The 20,750-nt window shown below is 39.8% G+C and overlaps 1 protein-coding gene across 17 annotated transcripts in view; it reads right to left on the reverse strand.

The window, feature by feature from the left end:
• The window catches only part of LOC112404125 (cytidine monophosphate-N-acetylneuraminic acid hydroxylase), a 256,651-nt gene that overhangs the window by 43,709 nt on the left and 192,192 nt on the right, over window positions 1-20,750 (reverse strand). For 6 of the 17 annotated variants that reach the window (XM_024751964.1, XM_024751965.1, XM_024751960.1 and 3 more), the window contains 3 exons: window positions 11,474-11,571; window positions 11,030-11,233; window positions 7,551-7,642 (listed from right to left, as the gene is read on the reverse strand). In XM_024751964.1, coding sequence (XP_024607732.1) covers window positions 7,551-7,642; window positions 11,030-11,233; window positions 11,474-11,481 — 304 coding nt within the window. In that variant the 5' untranslated portion in view covers window positions 11,482-11,571. Of the gene's footprint in view, window positions 1-7,550; window positions 7,643-9,739; window positions 9,999-11,029; window positions 11,234-11,362; window positions 11,447-11,473; window positions 11,572-14,923; window positions 14,986-20,750 lie in introns of those variants that run through there. The other 11 variants (XM_024751959.1, XM_024751958.1, XM_024751961.1 and 8 more) reach the window with 6 other exon arrangements.

Raw genomic sequence — 20,750 nt, forward strand, 5'->3', positions numbered from 1 at the left:
AAAAAAAAAAAAAAAAAAAAGGGAGGACTTCTAAGTTTAATAGCAATGGAAACAAGTCCAATGGAAAATCTGAATAGATACAAATGTAAAATGAAAAAGTTCTACCACCAAAGAAAATTGGCAAACGTGTTTGGAAAATATTAGCAACATATTTGAGAAACAAGTGTAATTTAAAACAACAATGCTCTTTTTGACTCAAACAAGGAAAGTCTGAAAAATTAAGAATGCCCTGAGCTGGTAAGGCATGAAGAGAAAAGGCAGGCTTATTAACTAGTTAGAGGGAATAAAAACTGGTTCATTCTAGAAAATGGACTGTAATGTAATATATATTAAAGAATGGATGAATGAATAATGGACTCATTCATTCATTTAGTACCTCAAGTAAGGACGACTGTGCTAATCATATTTTTCAGTTCATGACACATGATATTCGGCCCAGGCAAAGCTACTTACTTACTTACTTACTTATTCCCTTTATCTCTGTTTCCCACTCTTATTTCCCCCTCCTCCCCTACAGGCTACAATTTGAATGGTCGTGCAAAATACGTATTATATTGTATATGTGCATCTTTAGTTTCTATAAACAGTATTGGGTCTCCAGTCTGTTTCTTCGTCCTTTTCACTCAATACCCTGTTTTTAAGATGCATTCATGTTACCACGTGTACTTCTAGTCCACTTCCTCTAACTGCAGTTTAGTATTCCCTGGTTCACCGCATTTTACTGATGCACTCTCCCAGTGGTGGACCCATAGACTCTGCCACAACAAGGTTTCTTTGGTATACAAAGAGGAATGAGAGTGATGGGTCGTGGCGTATTCATAAACCTCCCCTGACTAGTCACTGTCGGGTTCCTCTCTAGCGTGGCTGTACCAGCCACGTTCCCAGCACAGGCATGACTATTTCTATACCCTTATATCTCTGACAACATTCCGTGGCACCTTCGTTTCTTTCTATCAGTCAAAAAGACATAGAGTAACACCTCATTGCTTTACTTTGCAGTTTTCTGATAATTAACGTGTTTGAGCATATCTTCATGTGCTTATTGACCTTTGCGGATTCTTCTGTAAAATGCTAGGTTCATATCCTTTCTGCATTTTTATATTGGGTTTCCTATCTTTTTCTTGTCAATTTGCATTACTTCCTCCTATATGCTAGATAATATTCCCTTGTTGGTTGCCAATATTGCAAAATAGTCACCCAAACTGTCATACATCTTTTAACTTTGTCCATGGTGTCCTCCAATTAGCAGAAATCTTTAGTGCTGATGAAATCACATTCACCAGGGTTTTGTGTGTGTGTGTGTGTGTTGGTGGGGGGGTTATTCTTTGAGCTGTACTTCTGAAATGTTGTTTGAAGAGTCAGGAAGTGCCACCAATTTCTAGGTCACAAAGATATTCTACATGTAGATATTCTACATTTCTTCTGTTAGAAATGTAGATATTCTACATTTCTTCTGTTACTTTTACAGTCTGACCTTTTTCATTTAGGCTATTAGTCCATGTGAAGCCCATCTTTATGTTACGATGTATGAGGTGTTAAATATGGGTAAAAGCATTAATTAGTCATACCCTGTTGCCAGTAATTCACCTATCTTACAGAAAAAACTCCAAAAACAGAGAAATTCTTAAGCAGAAAGATCACAGTTTTGGTTTTGATGGAAAAAAAAAAAAATCTGTGAACAGCCTAAATTCCAACAACAGAGAAATGGCTAAATAAATTATTTAAGTTAATATTTAATGTAAGCATACTTTAAAATTATGTATATATAGAATCTGACATAATATGACTAATATAATAGATTAACAAGACAAAAAACAGGATGCAAAAATAATATATAGAATAATTATAATTATTTGTAAAAGTATGCTTAAAAAGATGACTGGAAGTTGCAACAACTAGATAGAAAATCAACAAGGAAATAGAAGACTCAAACAACACTATAAACCAACCAGACCCAACAGACATAGACAGAACACTCCACCCAACAATAGAATACACATTCTTCTCAAGTACATGTAGAATATTCTCCACAAACCAGTACAAACCATATGTTAGGCCATAAAATAAAGTTAAAAGGATCAAGTCATATAAAGTATGTTCTCTGACCACGATGAAATGAAATTAGATACCAATAAGAGGAGAAAGTTGGAAAATTCACAAATATGTAGAGATCAGACAACATACTTCTGAATACAAATGGTTTAAGGAGGAAGATCACAAGAAAAATGAGAAAATACTTTGTGACAAGGAAAAATGAAAACATAATATTCAGAAACTTACGGAATGCAGCTAAAACAGTGCAGTGCATAAAAGGAACACACCTATAATAAAAAAGATCTCAAGTAAAACACCGAACCTTCCACCTTATGAAATTAGAAAAAGAAGAGCAAACTAAACCCAAAGCAAATAAAAGGAAGGAAATATTTAAAAATTAGAGCTAAAATAAATGGAATTGAGATAAGAAAAACAAGAGAAAATCAATGAAAACAAAAGTTTGTTCTTTGAAAAGATTAACAAAATTTCCAATCCTTTAGCTAGACTAACCAAGAAAAAAGAGAAAAGGTTCAAATTACTAAAATCACGAATGAAAAGGGGGACATTACTATCAATCTTACAGAAATAAAAAAGAACATAAGGAAATATAATAAATATTATATATCAACAAATTGATAACCCAGACGAAATGGAGAAATTCCTAGGAAGAAACAAACTAACAAAATTGACTCAAGAAGAAATAGAATATCTGAGAAGACCCATAACAAATAAAGAGATTTAATTAGTAAACAAAAAACTTCACAAACATTAGCCCAAGCCCAGATGGCTTCACTGGTGAATTTGACCGAATGTCTAAAGAAGAATCAATACCAAACTTCACAAATTCTTCCAATAAACAGAAGAGGATGGAACACTTCCTAACTCATTTTATGAGGGCAGTATTACTACCCTGATCCCAAAATCAGACAAAGACATCACACACAAAAAACCACAGACCAATATTCCTTATGAATATAGACATAAAAATCCTTAACCAAATATTAGCAAATACAATTTAGCAATATAAAAAATAATTATGACCATGACCAAGTGGGGTTTATGCCAGCCTGGTTCAATACAGGAAAAGCCATAGCGACAGAAAGTAGATTAGTGGTTGGCCAGGGGATGAAGGAAGAGGGGAATGGGACTGACTGCTAATAGTTACAAGGTTTCTTTTGGGGATGATGAAAATGTTCTGGAATTAGATAGTGGTGGTAATGGCACAACATGTGAAAATACTAAAAACCATTGAGTTGCACACTCTAAGAAGGTGAATTTTATGGTGCATGAATTATATCTCAGTTAAGAGAAGGAGGAGGAGAAGGCTGGGGAGAGGAAGGAAGGGGACCTCGGTGACAACCGGAAGAAAAGATACCAAAACAGGTGTTGTCTTGAGGTGATGGGAGTGCAAGTGAGCGTCTTCTTCCTTCTACTTTTCTGATTTTTACCTTTTTAATGATGACCATATATTGTTATTTATAATAATAATAAAATCAAATAATCTAAGTTCATACGAGATCAAGCCATCCTTCTCTTTCTTGGGATGTGGTAGGAAATCACTACAGTGTAGGTAGCACTGGACTGAAAAGTGGGCTCTGTTAACAAAATTTTCCACTCTCACAGAGAGTGGAAATTTTCCACTTTCTCAATTTTCCACTTTCCTCACTGGAGCAAAGGCTAAAAAATTTAGTGGTCTTGTTATTTCCAGCCCTCCACTGACCCTGCTGCCACCTCTAGCCCTGCCTTTCACCTGCCATAGCAGCAAACATCAGCCCTCTGCATCAGTTCCCAGCCTTGATCTATTTTCCAATTGATCCCATTTTCTGCTGGGTGGAAAATCCCTTCCTCCTGCTCCTAAGGTCCCAGTTACAGGGGTGATGTGCAGATTATTTGAGACATACATATACAAATAAAACATTATGCTCTGTGTACCAAGTTCTGAGAATTTAACAGCTATTCTTTTTTTTTTTTTTTTTTTTTTTTTTTACCCACAGCTGTTCACTTTCAAAATTCTTTCAACAATGCAATAAGATAGTTACTACCAATATTATATCCTAGTGAGGAAACTAAAGAACAAAGAGATTGACTAACTTGCCCCAAGTCATTTAATTGTGTGTTTGAGCATCAGGATCTGAGTCCAGGCTGCCCTGGACCATTCACTCTTAACCACTTTGCTATAATGTCTCACTATAGGTCTTGTCCAAAAGACTTAGAGGTTTTATAAAGGCCCCTAAGCAGCTATCAATTTCTGGGTTACATACTCATAAAGTTGATAGCCTATTGTCCTTTCACTTACACAAACAGTTTGATATGTTCAAACCTTTGCTTCTTACCTGTTTTCTGCCAAATAAATTTAACAGTATTTGTACAGTTCCTGCTAACAATGCAGTCTGCAGGTTTCCTAGGCTAGGTCAACAGACATGGAATGAGGCTTACTGGCAAAAGAACCTAGTAACCGAGACATCCCTTTGAGGGGCAGGGGGAGGATGAACTTGTAGTCAAAGCAATCAGCAACTTCCCCCAGAATAGCATTCTATCTCTTTTGGGGGGTGACCAGAAAAGGACATGCACCTCAGTAAGTGACACCTCTGCTCTGGGAACTGGGAGAATGCCTTTGCAGGTCAGACCCTTCTTTAAAAAGTGATTAGGAGTTGGTCTCACCGAGACACCTGGGCAACACTGGCCCTGATAGCCTATTCCATATACAATAATTTGAGCCTGAAAAAGATGTAGAGGTAGTGTAATCAAAGTTCCCAGACTGGAGGTCCAGCCCAGGAAGCCCACTATTCAGCTCCCTTCACAGGTAACCAGTGGTGAGCCTGCCCCCGTCCATAAGTGCTTATGTATACATGTTTTTTCATAATAGGGCCATACTATATGTGATATTTATAATCTGCTTTATTTTTCAAAAGTCACTCTTATTATTTTAGTTTCTTCAATAGAATCACTTTTAAGACACAGTGTAATTATTTCTAGTGTTTAAATTGTTTTCAATTTTTCTCTTTTGTAGACAGTATTGCTGTGAATGAACATTCTCATAGCCGTATCTTTTGACATATCAGTGATTATTAAGATCTTAGGCATATGGTCTCGGATGTGGAATTGCCGGGTCAAAGGGATGCACCTTCTTCAGTGTGATAGGAAGCTCATCGGAGAGTTTTAAGCAGGGGAATGTCATGAATTTTTAAAATATCAGTCTGGTACTAACCAGCCTGAAACTAACACAACATTGTAAATCAACTATTCTCCAATATAAAATTAAATTAAATTAACAAAAATAAAATAAAATATCAAGCTGTGTGCTGTAAGCAGGATGGACTGCAGGAAGCAAGCATGGAAGCAGGGAGGCCAGTTGTGCAGACAAAAGGTGTCTGTGACTTGCATTTGGTTGGAGACAGAGCAGACGGAGAGAAGTGGATGGATTCTGAAGGTGTTTTGGCACAGGATTTATTAATGGTTTGGATATGGGGGTTTAAGGAAAGAGAAGACTCAAGAGTGACCAGCAGGTTTTGTTCAGTTGAGTGGAAACAGCGTCATTTACCAAGATGGAGAAGGCTGGAGGAGGAACAGGTCTGGAGATAAGGTGGGTTTGGCCATTAGGAGTTCTGTTTTGGCCGCAGCTTGTAATGCCTATTAGAAATCAATTCGTGGGACTTCCCTGGTGGCGCAGTGGTTAAGATTCCATGCTCCCAATGCAGGGGGCCAGGGTTCGATCCCTGGTCAAACTCAATAGTTGGCCCTTCTTAACCGCGGTTCCTCTGCATCCACAGATTCAACCAACCTTGGCTGGTGTAGTCCTATAGTATTTACTATTGGAAAATATCCATGCAGTTCAAACCGCATTGTTCAAGGGTCAGCTGCATATCAAGGACAGAGTGGGCCATTGGGCTGCATGCCGAGAGTTTGAGTACAATGGCCATGGCAAAGCGACCACTGAATTTAGCAAACTGGTGACCTTGACAGGAGCAGTGTTAGCGGAGTGGTAGGGGTGGAAGCTCCACTGAGAGATGATGGGAGGGGAAGGAACAGAGACAACGAGTGTGAGATGCCTGTTTCAAGGGGTTTCGCTGTTTAGACATTTGGAGAAATGGAAACATAAGAGGGCTTATCTGAACACTAGGGCGCGTGCGCACGTGTGTGTGTGTACCTGTGGGTTAATAGGCAAAGACGAAATTTATGATACAGGAGAGAGAAGGACAGCTGCAGGAGGGAAGTCCTCAAGTAGGTGTGAGGTGGGATCCAGTGTGCGAGAGCAGGGCGGGCCATAGGAGCAGGGTCAGTGCAGCCACTGTCAACTGTCACAGGAGTCAAGGAAGTATATGCAGGCACAGAGGCAGATGGGTTGAACAGTTTGGTGGTAATGACTCTCCATCACTGAGTCCCATTACTGCATTGTCAATGTGAAGATAATGTGAGATAATTCACACAAAGTGCCTAGTACTACACCTAACGCACACTTAATAACATTCTGGATTAGGTCATGATTCTTCAACTACATTCAAGGCCCTCCCTACAAGGTACCTTTGAAATCTTACGTTCTACTACTCTGATACACATACCCTGTACTCCAGCCAACTAAACTACACATTTGGCCCCAAATAAACTAAAACAGCCCAAGCTGTCCCCTCTACCAGAAATGTCCTCCTTTCTCTTCTCTGCCTGATGAAATTCTGCCCATCTTTCAAAACCCAACACAAATGCTATCTCTGGCATGAAGCTTTCTATGATTCCCCCAATTAGATCAAATCTATATTTTTATTCTTATAACAGACATTCTGAAACAGTGTGCGTGAGCAGTTTTAAGAATCTTCCCAAGTAACTTTTTCTACTGATAAAACACGCTTTTAATCACTTAGGTCAAAGACAAATTTATTCCTATTATTAAGCCCTCCTTACTCATATTTCTACCTGCTTTCTTGAGTAGGAGGAAGGAAAAAGTAGAAGTGGAGCCAGCATACTGAGAATCACATGTAAACTGTAGCATCTTACCTATGCCAGAAAGAGCCATGGAATTTGAAGGACTTTATTTCCCAACCGAAACTGTGGCGTTTCATTATAACTGTTGAAAAGATCATGCACTTGAATATCTATCTTGTGTGTCTTCACTGATACAATATTCAGAGCCACTATTCTATAGTACACTGTACCAAAGAAACCTGTCAGAGTATCCCTGATCTTAGTTGTTCACAGGCTTGTCTTTGCCACCACCTCATGTTAATGTCATCTAATTTACACTGACTCTATCTTATCCATCTTTGTATCTCTTAATACCCAATACAATGTTTACACCTGGTAAGTTCTCATCAGATACTTACTGAACAAATGAATGAATGAAGGGATCTTTTGGAGAAATCCTGTTTAGAATTTTCAGTGTTAATTATTTTTAAAAGATCTAATGTCCATAGTTTAAAATCAGGATATACTCAAAGCTTCAAGTGAGATTGGAAACAAGTTGACAAGAAGGACCCCAATGATAATAATAGCAGAAAACATTGATCGATATGGATTATATTTACCCAGTTCATCTTGACAGAAGCTGCCTGGAGGATTGATATACTTCATGGTGCTCACATCCAACTTCCAGTTGTGTTTTGTGCATCTAACAGACCTGGATGAAAAATTATACTTAGGTTTATGAAATGGTGAAAATAAAAATTCATCTTATTAGGCTTAAATGCATTATAAACAACTGTAGTTGGTTGAACATAAAATGCATGAAAGAAAAACTACTAATAGCTCATACTCAAATATCCAAGGAAATATAGATTAATCATCAGTAGGCAATTTTAAAAGTGAAGATAAATGCCATGTCACAAAATAATATGTGTTAGAGATCAACAGAGCCATCAGAATGAAGTCATCTTTAGGGATGGCTCTCATACAAAAGCTAAGTTGGTTAAGATTCAACTGGGGCCAATATGAGGAAAGAATGCAGTCATTAAGACATACCTATGATTTATAATCACTTTACAACCCTTAGCCCCTGGTATAGTGTGCTAAACCTAAGTTCAGCTCAAGTTTTCAGAAGAGAAAAGACTTCCTTAAAGTTTAAGATTTCAGAGCATGGTTGCCAGATAAAATACAGGATGCCCAGTTAAATATGAATTTCAGATAAATAAGAAATAATTTAAAAACACAACTCACACAATATGTGACATATACTGGAAAGTCATCATTTATCTGCAATTTAACTGAGTGTTCTGCGTTTTTATTTGCTAACTCTGGCAACCCTATTTCAGAATGAGAATCAGATTGCAGCAAAATAGAAGGCTTAGTAATTTTTTTCTATTTCTTACCAGACCACGAAGGGGGTTGTGGTGGTGGAAGATGAGGCATAAAAGTTCCATTTCCTCTCTATTTTGGTAGTGTTTCTCGTAAAGTTTTTTTTTTTTTTCACAGTTAAAGAATTTTTTTTTACAAACAAATATGTCTCAAGCCGGAAACATCAGATTTTTTAATCTAACAATGTCTATTTTAACTTATATATCAGTAAATTACACTGATTTTTCCAAGCTTCATTGTATCAAGAATTTTTCACACTCTTTTCTAGTAATAAGGCAAAAAACATATTCCGCACTTCAATTTATAGAGGATTATTCTGAAACATCTACTTTCTCATCAATGAGTAGCCAACAACATTTCAAAACTTGAGAACATTCCAAACGCAGCTATTCAACATGCTGGGTCATTAAAGGGGAAACGTGGCAGGATCTTAACTGTTCATAGGCAGCAAGTAGACAGGAGGGAGGCGACAGCTTCATGTGCAAAGAGGTTGGGAAAAGTTGTTAGATTTAGAAAATGAGAACCACAGCTTATGAGAGTTGCTGATGTTGGTTACGTGTGAAGAAGAAAAATGTAGGGAGGGTGGAAGAGGTAGGTCATTACTCTTGACTGTCTCCTAGGTGAGAGATTCCTCGGGTGAATTGCTACGCAGAGAAGCAGTCAAATTTGGAGCGATGGATGGCGGAGTATAGGGTGTGAGTTACTCTGAGGATGGTGTTTCAACACACCAATGCTTGGCGAGCTGCATCTGGGAATAAAGCTGGGAGAATGTGCAGGAGATAAAGCTGGTTCCTCATGTGCCAGAGCACTAAGACAATGCCAGCTCTAGGTTAGCCTGCCAACAGAATAGGGTGAAACTAGGATCCATCACCCCCAAGGCTTTGGGTGAAGGAGAGAAAGGCCAGCCTGTGGCAAAGCAATCACTCTGTTAAGATGAGCCAGCCAGGTTCAAGAACAATCTGAATTCCTGTAAATAACCTCTGTTCCTAAGCTACACTAGAAGCTCATGACAGAGTAATAATGATAAATGTCATTGACATTTATTGAGCACTTATCATATAGCCAGACATTGTTTTAAGTGCTTTATGTGTTTGAAATCATTTAATCCTCTCAGCAGTCAGACAGAGTAGGTAATACTCTCAATTTCACTGTATAGAGGAGAGAATTGAGGTCCAGAAAGGCTAAGAAACTTGTCCAAGGTCACGGAGCTGATAGGTGGTGGGGGCAGGCTTCTGAACAGGGCAGGTTGTGAGGAAAGATCATTGCTCCTAATCACAAAGCTGCAACACTTCCTTGAACGGCTGGCTTAGCGAGCACCACGTGAAAAGCCCACTAAGGAGAGAAAGGGAGAGAGGAAACGCGGAGTCCCCGAACCGCAACAGTCAGAAAACCTCAGGGTCCAAGAGTGCCTGCAGAAACTTACCAGTGACAGAACAAGCTATGTCTGAGGTTTCCCTAACTTGAATCCACCGAGAAGATGGAAGGGACTCCAAACACGGCTGTCAGCAAATAACCATGAGGCTCTCCTAGAGTACAGCTGTCGCTAAAACTGTGTCCCATGCAATACTTGCAACCTATCTATGCTAAAAATATATTAGTTATTTAACTGGGTGCCTTCTATTTGCCTAATCTAGCAACCCCATCAAAGGAGCCAAGCAAGCTACAGGTGCAACAGCGTTTATCAACATTTAGAAATCTAACAGTGTGTGTCTGGGCCCTGAAACTAAGTATGCAGTGAAGCAAATCTGTGTGCAGGTGTAAGAACATTCTAGACTTGGGTGATGGTCTTCTATACGATTATAGCAGGGAGCTCTTAGAAAACTACACAGCTCCCTCTGAGTCCACCTGCACTAAACTGCCCACAGATGACCCGAGAAATCAGCTCAACAACACGGTGGAAGTCAAGCCAGACGTGGGAATGGCTAAAAAGCACCCAGGTCAAGTTAGGCTGAAGCAGAGCTTGGAAAGGTGCGGTCAACCACTCATTCGTTGCCGGTGTTGACCATCAGGCTGACAAAGCATCCCTCACCCAGAACTCCCCCTGTCTCTGCCAGGCAGTGCTGATATCTCTTTGGCAGTCACTGAAAACAAACAAACAAAACCCACAACCATCCTGTCCTGGTATTGCTCCTGAACTGGGGAGGAAGGTGATCTATATTGTAGGCTTCATCAAGTGGCGGGAGACGGGTACCAGCACTAGTTCTTCCAAGAAATGATTAGAAGAGCTGCTGTTCAGGGCAGATACAGTTGGGGCTCTGCCATTTTGGGTTTTTAATCACCATGAGGCAGTCAAAGCAAGTCTATCTGCTCTCCAGCAGTGTTTGGATAAGGGCCTGCCCCACTCATACTTCTGGGGGAGTGGGAAAGGAAACCCAGAGGAGGCTTGAGTCCTGGAAGATAAAAGTTGTTACATATACCCAAGCACTCACACACACACACACACACACACACACACACGTACCTTAGAAATTTCACTGTTTATCAAGCTAGGAATCAATTTTCAATTAGAGTTCTTAAGAGAGAGTGGGAAATTAAGTAAAGGTCATAACGTTTTGAGATCAGAGAGTTGCCTCAGTGAGCACAAGTAAAAGTTATGAATTTGCTAAAAGAAATAATTTGTCAGTTGGTTCATTTGATTTCTCAATGAACACATCTCCTGCCAAATCTAACTGTAAGAAGGGTCACCAGGGAGAAAGCAAAGGACGCGTGTTACCTTCCGTCTAAATCCTCGATATCTTTTATGAACAGGCCTCCTTGGTGCTTGCACATATTCTTGCATGCTCGCAGGTGGCTCTTACTTTTATATAAGATGTAATCTTTGCCAGTGCTCTTATTTCGAACAAAATTGATCCCTTCCTTGAGATTGGCAACTTCAGCAGGTGAGAGACACAACAGGATCTCAGTTGTTTGTTCAATGCTATGAAAACACGAACATTTTGAGAGGAAAGAGTGATACTGTTAGGTTTCAAGAGAGAACAATTTGGCATTGACACCTCAAAAACCTCTTTTTTATTAAAATACTTTTTAAGGCCATCCCTCCAAGTACCCAGGCCTGGTGGCACCTGACGGTGAATTTTCTCCCCTCCTTTCAATGTCCATCCTACTTGTTGAGGGTTTATCTCCACTTTCCCAGAGAGCTCATGCCCCTCTCACTTGCCTGCCCATGGTCTGTCGTTGCCTCTCTCTGGGTATTTCGGAAGAACTGCAGTTGCTCCTTCAGCTTCTATGACTCATTCGCTCTCAGGAGGCATTAGTCTGTGTGGGTAAAAAGGGTGTGGGCCCAGCTCAGTATTTCCGTCCTACTGCTTCCTCCTCTACCATATCTCTCTTAGAAGCCGAATTTTATATTTAGTTTCAAGAACCCAGTCTGCTCTCCCCAGCTCCATGCTTTTGTCTCTGCACCTGCTCTCCTTTCCCACTGAGAGTCATCCTTTAGGTTCAAACATAACTCAATCATCCCCTCCTTGGATAAGCCTTCCGAGCTACCCACCACCGACCCCCCCCGACCCCCAGGTCAAGTCTAACACTTCTTTTTTTTTTACTTTCCAGGAGACATTGAAATTTATTCTTTCTTTTAGTGAACATCTATCATCTCATATAGATATAAAATTAAAGATAAGATGAGAACTCTTAGCTGATTTACTCAACTTTCATATATAATGTGCAGTAGTGTTAGTTATGTTGATCCTGTTGTACACTACATTCTCAGTACTTATTTATCTTACAACTGGAAGTTTGTACCTTTTGATCACCTTCATCCAAATCCTCTTCTCTCCACCCCCTGCCTCTGGTAACCACGAATCTGATCTCTTTTTCTATGAGGTTTTTTTTGTTTGTTTTTAAAGTATAATTGACCTACAACACTATGTTAGTTCCCAGTACACAATATAGTGATGCGATATTTCTATACATTTAAAAATGATCACCATGATAAGTCTAGTTATCATAAGTCTAGCACTTCTCAATGTGTATTACTATCTGTAGAACATTATAACCTAGTACCAGTGCACTGCCCTGCTTACTTGCACATAGATGCTTTTAAAAACACTCTATCTCTCTGCTTTTCTCTTCCCACCACTTAGCAGACTATCTTTAAGAGCTAGCTACTTAGAGATTGAACCAACTGCACTCAATCTGAGTAATTTATAAAAAGCTCTAGCAGCAAAGCATTTGATCTCTCATATTTTTTCAAGGAAAATACAAATGTTACATTTCTCAAACCCCAATCTTTAAACAAACTCTTGTTATGATGCAACTCTGAATCATAGTGGAATATAATTTTTGCCAAGAGGGATTTCAAAATAACTTTTGGCATATCCATGGTATGAAATCTGGGTGCATGTTTAATTCTACATTCCACTCCAAACCAAAAGTGGTCAAAATTCTCTTCATGTGTTAATTTAAAATTGATTTGGAGCTCATGTACATTTGTGGCACTCTCACTTTCATTTTTGGAAGACTGCAAATTTCTCTTTTTTCTTAAAGATCAGGTTTTATGGGGCTTCCCTGGTGGCGCAGTGGTTGGGAGTCCGCCTGCCGATGCAGGGGACGTGGGTTCGTGCCCTGGTCCGGGAGGATCCCACGTGCCGCGGAGCGGCTGGGCCCGTGAGCCATGGCCGCTGAGCTTGCGCGTCCGGAACCTGTGCTCCACAACGGGAGAGGCCGCAGTGGTGAGAGGCCCGCGTACCGGGGAAAAAAAAAAAAAGATCAGGTTTTATTTAATTAACTTTAATTAATTAATTGGCTGCATCAGGTCTTAGTTGCGGCACGCGGGATCTTTCATTGCGGCGCACGGGCTCCAGAGCGCATGGGCTCAGTAGTTGTGGCATATGGGCTTAGTTGTCCCAAGGCATGTGCGATCTTAATTCCTTGACCAGGGATCAAATCGGTGTCCCCTGCATTGCAAGATGGCCCACCAGGGAAGTCCCACAAATTTCTTAAACAGGAAATTAAAATAATATAAAAAACACATCATAATAGAAAATAACAGGAAAGCTACTTCCAATTTTCTACTAATAAGGCAGAGCTCTATAATTGAGTATGATCCATTTCTTTAAAGCAGATTCTCATTGTCACTTCTGTCCCAAATTCCTGGGAATTCTGTTCACAGTAGACTTTAAATGTTTCCAAATATATGTTTTAAATGTATTTGATAGAAAGGATTCCATGTTAAGCCTCATGAAGTTCTTTTATCTTTGTTCTTATGAGTACCAATATCTGACACCAAGCCAAAGCAAGCACTGAGGCAATTTCTGGAATAATTAGCCTAAAAGTGTAAAAAGGAAACCTTTCTAAATATTTTGTTTTACCTGATTGAATGAACCAGTTAGCCAAAGTTCTGTGTTAGATTCTAAGGCTTTCCATGCACTGTGTAAAGCAGGTTGAACTAACTACATCTTTATCAATTCCTTGAAAACGTATATTGGAACCTAAAGCAAAATTTTAAAATGTGCACTCCTATATACATGCTTTTGTGTATTTTTTAATGGTTAGCTTTTCCCAAAAGTCAATTTTTAAAGCTATTAAAATTGGATTGGATTCCATTAAAATCAGGAAAGTAAAATTATAGTCAATTCTGGCTTGGGTATAAATAAAATATTTAAACTAAAATGACGTGAGTTTTAGTACACCTACTTTTCAACATTTCATTGTTTTTTCAAATACTTTAATGTTTGTGAAAAAATAATTATTAAAAAATACACAAAAGCATTTATATAGGGATGTACATTTTTGCCTTTTGCCTCAGACTTGGTGGCATGGCATTGCAGTGCAGCATCCTGTCTTTAAAATTTTGATATTTTGTTTGTCATGAAGTTTTGGCTTTAGCTTTGATTTTTAAAAATATTATGTTAATGATATTCATCTTGATTATATTCATCTCATGAAGCCAGGAATCCTCCAGAAGTTTAAGCTCTGAGAAAAAGGGCTAGAGGAAGAAAAGGCAACTCACTGAGAATTGTCAATCTATAAATGCATTTTGCTACCCATAATTTCTTTTTTTTTAACATCTTTATTGGAGTATAACTGCTTTACAATGGTGTGTTAGTTTCTGCTTACTTTGATTTTAAAAAATATTATGTTAATGATATTCATCTTGATTATATTCATCTCATGAAGCCAGGAATCCTCCAGAAGTTTAAGCTCTGAGAAAAAGGGCTAGAGGAAGAAAAGGCAACTCACTGAGAATTGTCAATCTATAAATGCATTTTGCTACCCATAATTTCTTTTTTTTTAACATCTTTATTGGAGTATAACTGCTTTACAATGGTGTGTTAGTTTCTGCTTTATAACAAAGTGAGTCAGTTATACATATACATACGTTCCCATATCTCTTCCCTCTTGCGTCTCCCTCCCTCCCACCCTCCCTATCCCACCCCTCTAGGTGGTCACAAAGCACCGAGCTGATATCCCTGTGCTGTGCGGCTGCTTCCCACTAGCTATCTACCTTACGTTTCATAATTTCTTAATTAGATTAGTTTTGTTTTAAATGGGAAGATGTTCAGTATTCTGTTCACAGGGATGTAAACTCCATGAAAGCTGAGGTATAAAGTGTCTGTCACATGGTAGGTGCCCAGTAAATATCTGGCTAATAAAGGGATACACTCACAAGAATGAAATATGTACTGGATGTAGACAAATGATGTGAAAATGCTTCCAAAGGTCACAGATCTGTTAAGGGAAAAATCAAATTAATGGCACATACAAGTTTTGAAAAGCAACTTAAGGGAATTCCCTGGTGGTCCAGTGGTTAGGACTCAGCAGTCTCATTTCCCGGGGCCCCAGGTTCAATCCCTAGTCGGAGAACTAATATCCTATAAGCCGCGTGGCGCAGCCAAAAAAATAATAATAATAAAAAGCAACTTAGGAGCGTTGTTGTTGTTGTTGTTTTTAATCCCATGAAAAAGCAGAGAGTATTTCCTCATTTATTCAAATCATCGTTTGCTCTTTATTATGGTTTTGAAAATTTACTTTTTCATAGCTAATTCTTAGATATTTTATAGCTGTTGCTGCTGTTGTAATTGGTTTCATTGTAATTTTATTTTTGGATCAGTTATTCTTGGTAGAGAGATGTAACAAATTTTTTAAAAATTGCTTTACTGCACTTTAATTGTTTTACTACATTTAATGCAAAACTGATCATCTTAACCATTTTTAAGCATACATTTCAGTAGTGTTAAGTATATATGCATTAAGTGCAACAAAATTCCAAAATATTTTATCTTGCAAAACCAAAACTCCATACTCATTATATAACAACTCCCCATTTCCCTCCCCCGCCAAACCCCTGTTAACACCATTCTACTTTCTGTTTCTATGAATTTGACTACCTTAGCTACTTGATATAAGTATAATCATACAGTATTTGTCTTTTTGTGATCGGCTTATTTCATTTAGCATAATGTCCTCAAGGTTCATCTATATTGTAACTAACATGTACGAACAGGATTTCTTTCCTTTTTAAGGCTGAATAATATTCCATTGTGTGTGTGTATCATATTTTGTTCAGAAAATATTTGCAAAAGATATATCTGATAGAGGACTGTTATCCAAAATATACAAAGAACTCTTAAGACTCAACAACAAGAAAACAACCCAATTAAAAAATGGGTCAGAATGGGGAGTGGCCAAAATAGTGGAGTAGGAAGAACTTGAGCTCACCCCCTCCCATGGGCACACCAAAATTACAACTATTTACAAAGCAACTATCAATGAGAAAGACTGGATGACTAGAAGAAAAGATCTTCTACAATTAAAGATATGAAGAAGGAATCACAATGAGACCGGTGGGAGGGGTGGAGACATGGTATAGCAAGACTGGCCAACACCAGTTCCAGGAAACCTTTGGCTCCTCACCAGTGGGTCAGCACGAGCCCCGGGACCCAGCTTCACCAACTAGAGGGCTGACACCATCACAGAAACCCTGCAGCTCGTCAGCCACCTGCCCTCGGATCCAGCCCCACTTGCTAGTGGGCCAGCACTGCTTTGGGACCCCCTGGGGCTCTGTAGCCAACAGCCCCATGACTCAACCCAGCCCAATAGCTGGCAAACTCCAGGACACCTCAAGGCCCTCAACCCGTGGCACTGGATCTGGACCCACTCACCAGTGCTTTAGCACTAGTGCTCGGATCACCAGGGCTCTTCAGTCAGCCGGCCTGTGACCTAGTCCTGCCCATTGCTGGCTGAAACAGCCCCATGACAACTTGGGTCCCCCAGGCAGCCACCCCAAGTTCTGGCCCTACTCACTAATGGGTCATCACTAGCCCTGGGATCCGGCCTCACCCAACAGGGGCCTGACTTCTGCCTCTGGAACATTACAGCCACTCAGCCAGCTACCTGGGAATCTGGGCCCACCCACCAGTAGTCCAGCAGTAGGCACAGCACCCACCAGGGCTCTTCAGTTAGCCTCCCCATGCCCCAGCCTCACCCAACAGCTGGCCAACACCAGCTCCAGGACACCATGGGACTGTCATCCAGTCACCCTATATCCAGCCTCATCCACCATGGGACTAGTACCAATCCTGGGAACCCCATGGTCCCACAACCAGCCACCCGGGACCCAGTGATCAGCTACCCTATACCAAGCCCTTTGGAACAGCTGTCTGACATCAGCTCCAAGACATGTTGGGCCCCTAAGCAAGCCACCCTGAGATTCGTCCACACTTTCCAGTGGGCCAGCACTAGCCCCAGGACTCCCCGGGGCTCTACAGCCTCCTGACCCAGCCCCAGGCAATAGTTGGCTGACAGCAAGTATAGGACACCTTGGGCCCCTCAGCCAGCCGCCCAAGGATCCAGCCCTCCACACCAGTAGCCCAACACTAGCTCCTGAACCCTCTGGGGCTTTGCTGTCACCTGCCCAGTGTCCCAACCTCACCCAACACCTGGCTCACACCATTTCCAGGATACCTTGGACACCTCAGCCAGCTGTCCTGAATCTGTACACTCACCTGTTGGCCAGCACTAGCACCAGGAACTGGTCTCACCCACCAGCAAGCCAATATCAGCCCTGGAAACCTCACAGCCTTGTAGCCTGCAGCTAGCCACCCTGGGACCCAGCTCCACCCACCAGGGGTTCTGCACTAGCCCCAGGATTCCCTAGGGTTCTGCAGTCAGCTGCCCCTGTGGCCTACCTCTGCCCACCAGCTGACCAACACCAGCTCCAGGACACTTTGAGCCCCTCAGCCATCTCAGGATCTGGCCTCACCCTTCCATAGGCTGGCAGCTTTCTCACTAGGTGTGGTCTGGCACCACACTGAGCTGCAGGCCAGCCAAGCCTATCAGAGTGCCCATAGTAATAAGCTCACCCCAACAGTACGGCTCAGGCAACCAACATAGAGGGCACCCCTAGAACATAGCTCCGGTGACCAAAGCGGTGTGCACTGCTGGGCCCCATAGGACATCTCCTACATAAGGCCACTCCTCCAAGATCAATAGTGTAACTGACCTACCTAATACCTAGAAATAAAAACAGAGAATTCAGCAAAATGAGGTGACAGAGGAATATATTCCAAACTATGGAATAAGATAAAACCCTGGAAGAACTAAATGAAATGGAGATAAGCAATCTGCCTGATAAAGAGTTTAAGTTAATGATCAAAAAGATGCTCAGGGCTTCCCGGGTGGCACAGTAGTTAAGAATCCACCTGCCAATGCAGGGGACATGGGTTCAATCCCTGGTCCGAGAAAATTCCATGTGCCGTGGAGCAACTAAGCCCATGTGCCACAACTACTGAGCCTGTGCTCTAGAGCCCACGAGCCACAACTACTGAGCCCACATGCCACAAGTACTGAAGCCCATGCACCTAGAGCCCCTGCTCTGCAACAAGAGAAGCCACCACAATGAGAAGCCCACACACCACAGTGAAGAGTAGCCCCCACTCATCACAACTAGAGAAAGCCTGTGCTCAGCAACAAAGACCCAACTCAGCCAAAAATAAATAAATAAATAAGTAAATTTATCTTTAATAAAAAAGGATGTTCAAAGAACTCGAGAGAAGAATGGATGAACAAAATCAGAAGTTGGAAGTTTTTAACAAAGAGTTAGAAAATATAAGCAAGAATCAAATAGAGCTGAAGAACACAATAACTGAAATAAAAAATACATTAGATGGAATTGGGGACACAGTTCTTGAGGTGCTAGCCTACTGTGTTCCCTCTTTGCCTGGCAAAGAAATAAAGCCACTCTTTCTTTCTCCTCCATAAAAAAAAAAAAAAAAAAAAATTAGATGGAATCAACGGTGGATTAGATGATACAGAGAAATTGATCAGTGAACTGGAAGACAGAGTGGTGGAAATCACTCAAGCTGAACAGAAAAAAAAGAAAAAAAAATTGTTTAAATGAGGACAGCTTAAGAGACCTGGAACAACATCAAGCATCCTAACATTCACCTTATAGGAGTCCCAAAGGAGATGAGAGAAAGGGACAGAAAACATATTTGAAGATATAATAGCTGAAAAACTTCCCTAACTTGGGAAAGGAAACAGGCATTCAGGAAACACAGTGTCCCCAACAAGATCAACCCAAAGAGGACTACACCAAGACACACTGTATTTAAAGTGCCAAAATTAAAGATGAAGAGAGAATATTAAATCAACAAGGGAAAAGCAACTAGTTATGTACAAGGGGAATTCCATGACTATCAGTTGACTTTTCAACAGAAACTCTGCATGCCAGAAGGGAGTGGCACAATATATTTAAAGTGATAAAAAAAACTTACAACGAGGAAAACTCTACCTGGCAATGCTATTATTCACCTTTGAAGGGGAAATCAAGATTTTACAGACAAGCAAAAGCTAAGAGTTCAGCACCACCAAACCACCTTTACAAGAAATGTTAAACGGACTTCCCTAAGTAGAAAAGGAAAGGCCACAACTAGAAATATGAAAATTATGAAAGGAAAAATTTCATTGGTAAAGGCAGAATACTGAGAAGGTAGTAGATAAAACACTTATAAAGCTAGTAGTAGGAAGGTTAAACGTCAAAAGTAGTAAAACAATCTATATCCACAATAAGTAGTTAAGGGACACACAAAACAAGATGTAAAATATGGTGTCAAAATACAGAGGGGTGGGTAAGAAAGCAGAGTTGTTAAAATGCATTCTAACTTAAGAGATCAGCAACTTAAAGCAATTGACCATATATATAGATTGCTATATATAAACCTCATGGTAACCACAAACCAAAAATCTGTAATGGATACACACACCCAAAAGAAAAAAGAACCCAAACATAACACTAAAGATAGACATCAAATCACAAGGGAAGATGGCAAAAGAACTACAAAAACAACCAGAAAATAATTAACAAAATGGCAATAAATACATACCTATCAATAATTACTTTAAATGTAAATGGACTAAATACTTCAATCAAAAGACATAGAGTGGCTAAGTGGATACAAAAACAAGACCTATACATATGCTGCCTACAAGAGATTCACATCAGATCTAAAGACACACAAAGACTGAAAGTGAGGGGGATGGAAAATGGTATTCCAAGCAAATGGAAACAAAAAAGAAAGCTGGGATAGCAATATCAGACAAAATATCAAGTATCTTTCCCAGCCACAACACTATGAAGCTAGAAATCAACTACAAGAAAAAAACTGCAAAAAACAAATACATGGAGGCTAAACAATATGCTACTAAAAAAACCAATGGGTCACTGAAAAAAATCAAAGTAGAAATCAAGAAATACCTGAAGATAAATAAAAACAAAAACACAATGATCCAAAATCTATGGGATGCAGCAAAAGCAGTTCCAAGAGGGAAATTTATAGGAATAGAAATAAATCTGAAATAAATAACCTAACCTTACACCTAAAGGAACTAGAGAAAGAAGAACAAACAAAACCCAAATTTAGTAGAAGGGGGAAAAAATCATAAAAATCAGAGCAGAAATAAATGAAATAGAGGCTAAAGATATAGAAAAGATCAATAAAACTATGAACTGGTTATTTAAAAAGATAAACAAAATTGATGAAAATTAGCCAGGCTCATCAAGAAAAAGAGAGGGCTCAAGTAAATAAAATCAGAAATGAAAGAGAAGTTACAAACAATACCACAGAAATAAAGGGATCATAAGAGATTACCATGAACAATATATATGCCAATAAAATGGACAACGTAGGAGAAAGACAACTTCCTAGAAATGCACAATCCCCCAAGATTGAATCAGGAAGAAATAGAAAATGTGAATATACTACCAGTGATAAAATTGAACCAAAAAAAAAACCCAACAAACAAAAGTCCAGGACCAGATGGCTTCACAGGTAAATTCTACTAAACATTTAAATATGAGTTAACACCTATCCTTTTCAAACTGTTCCAAAAATTACAAAAGAAGGAATGCTTCTGAGCTCATTTTACAAGACCTGCATCATGCTGATACCAAAACCAGACAAAGATACCACAAAAAAAGAAAGTTACAGGTCAAA

Source organism: Neophocaena asiaeorientalis, unplaced genomic scaffold, assembly GCF_003031525.2.
Source record: "Neophocaena asiaeorientalis asiaeorientalis breed wild unplaced genomic scaffold, Neophocaena_asiaeorientalis_V1.1 scaffold165, whole genome shotgun sequence".
Classification (NCBI taxonomy): domain Eukaryota; kingdom Metazoa; phylum Chordata; class Mammalia; order Artiodactyla; family Phocoenidae; genus Neophocaena; species Neophocaena asiaeorientalis.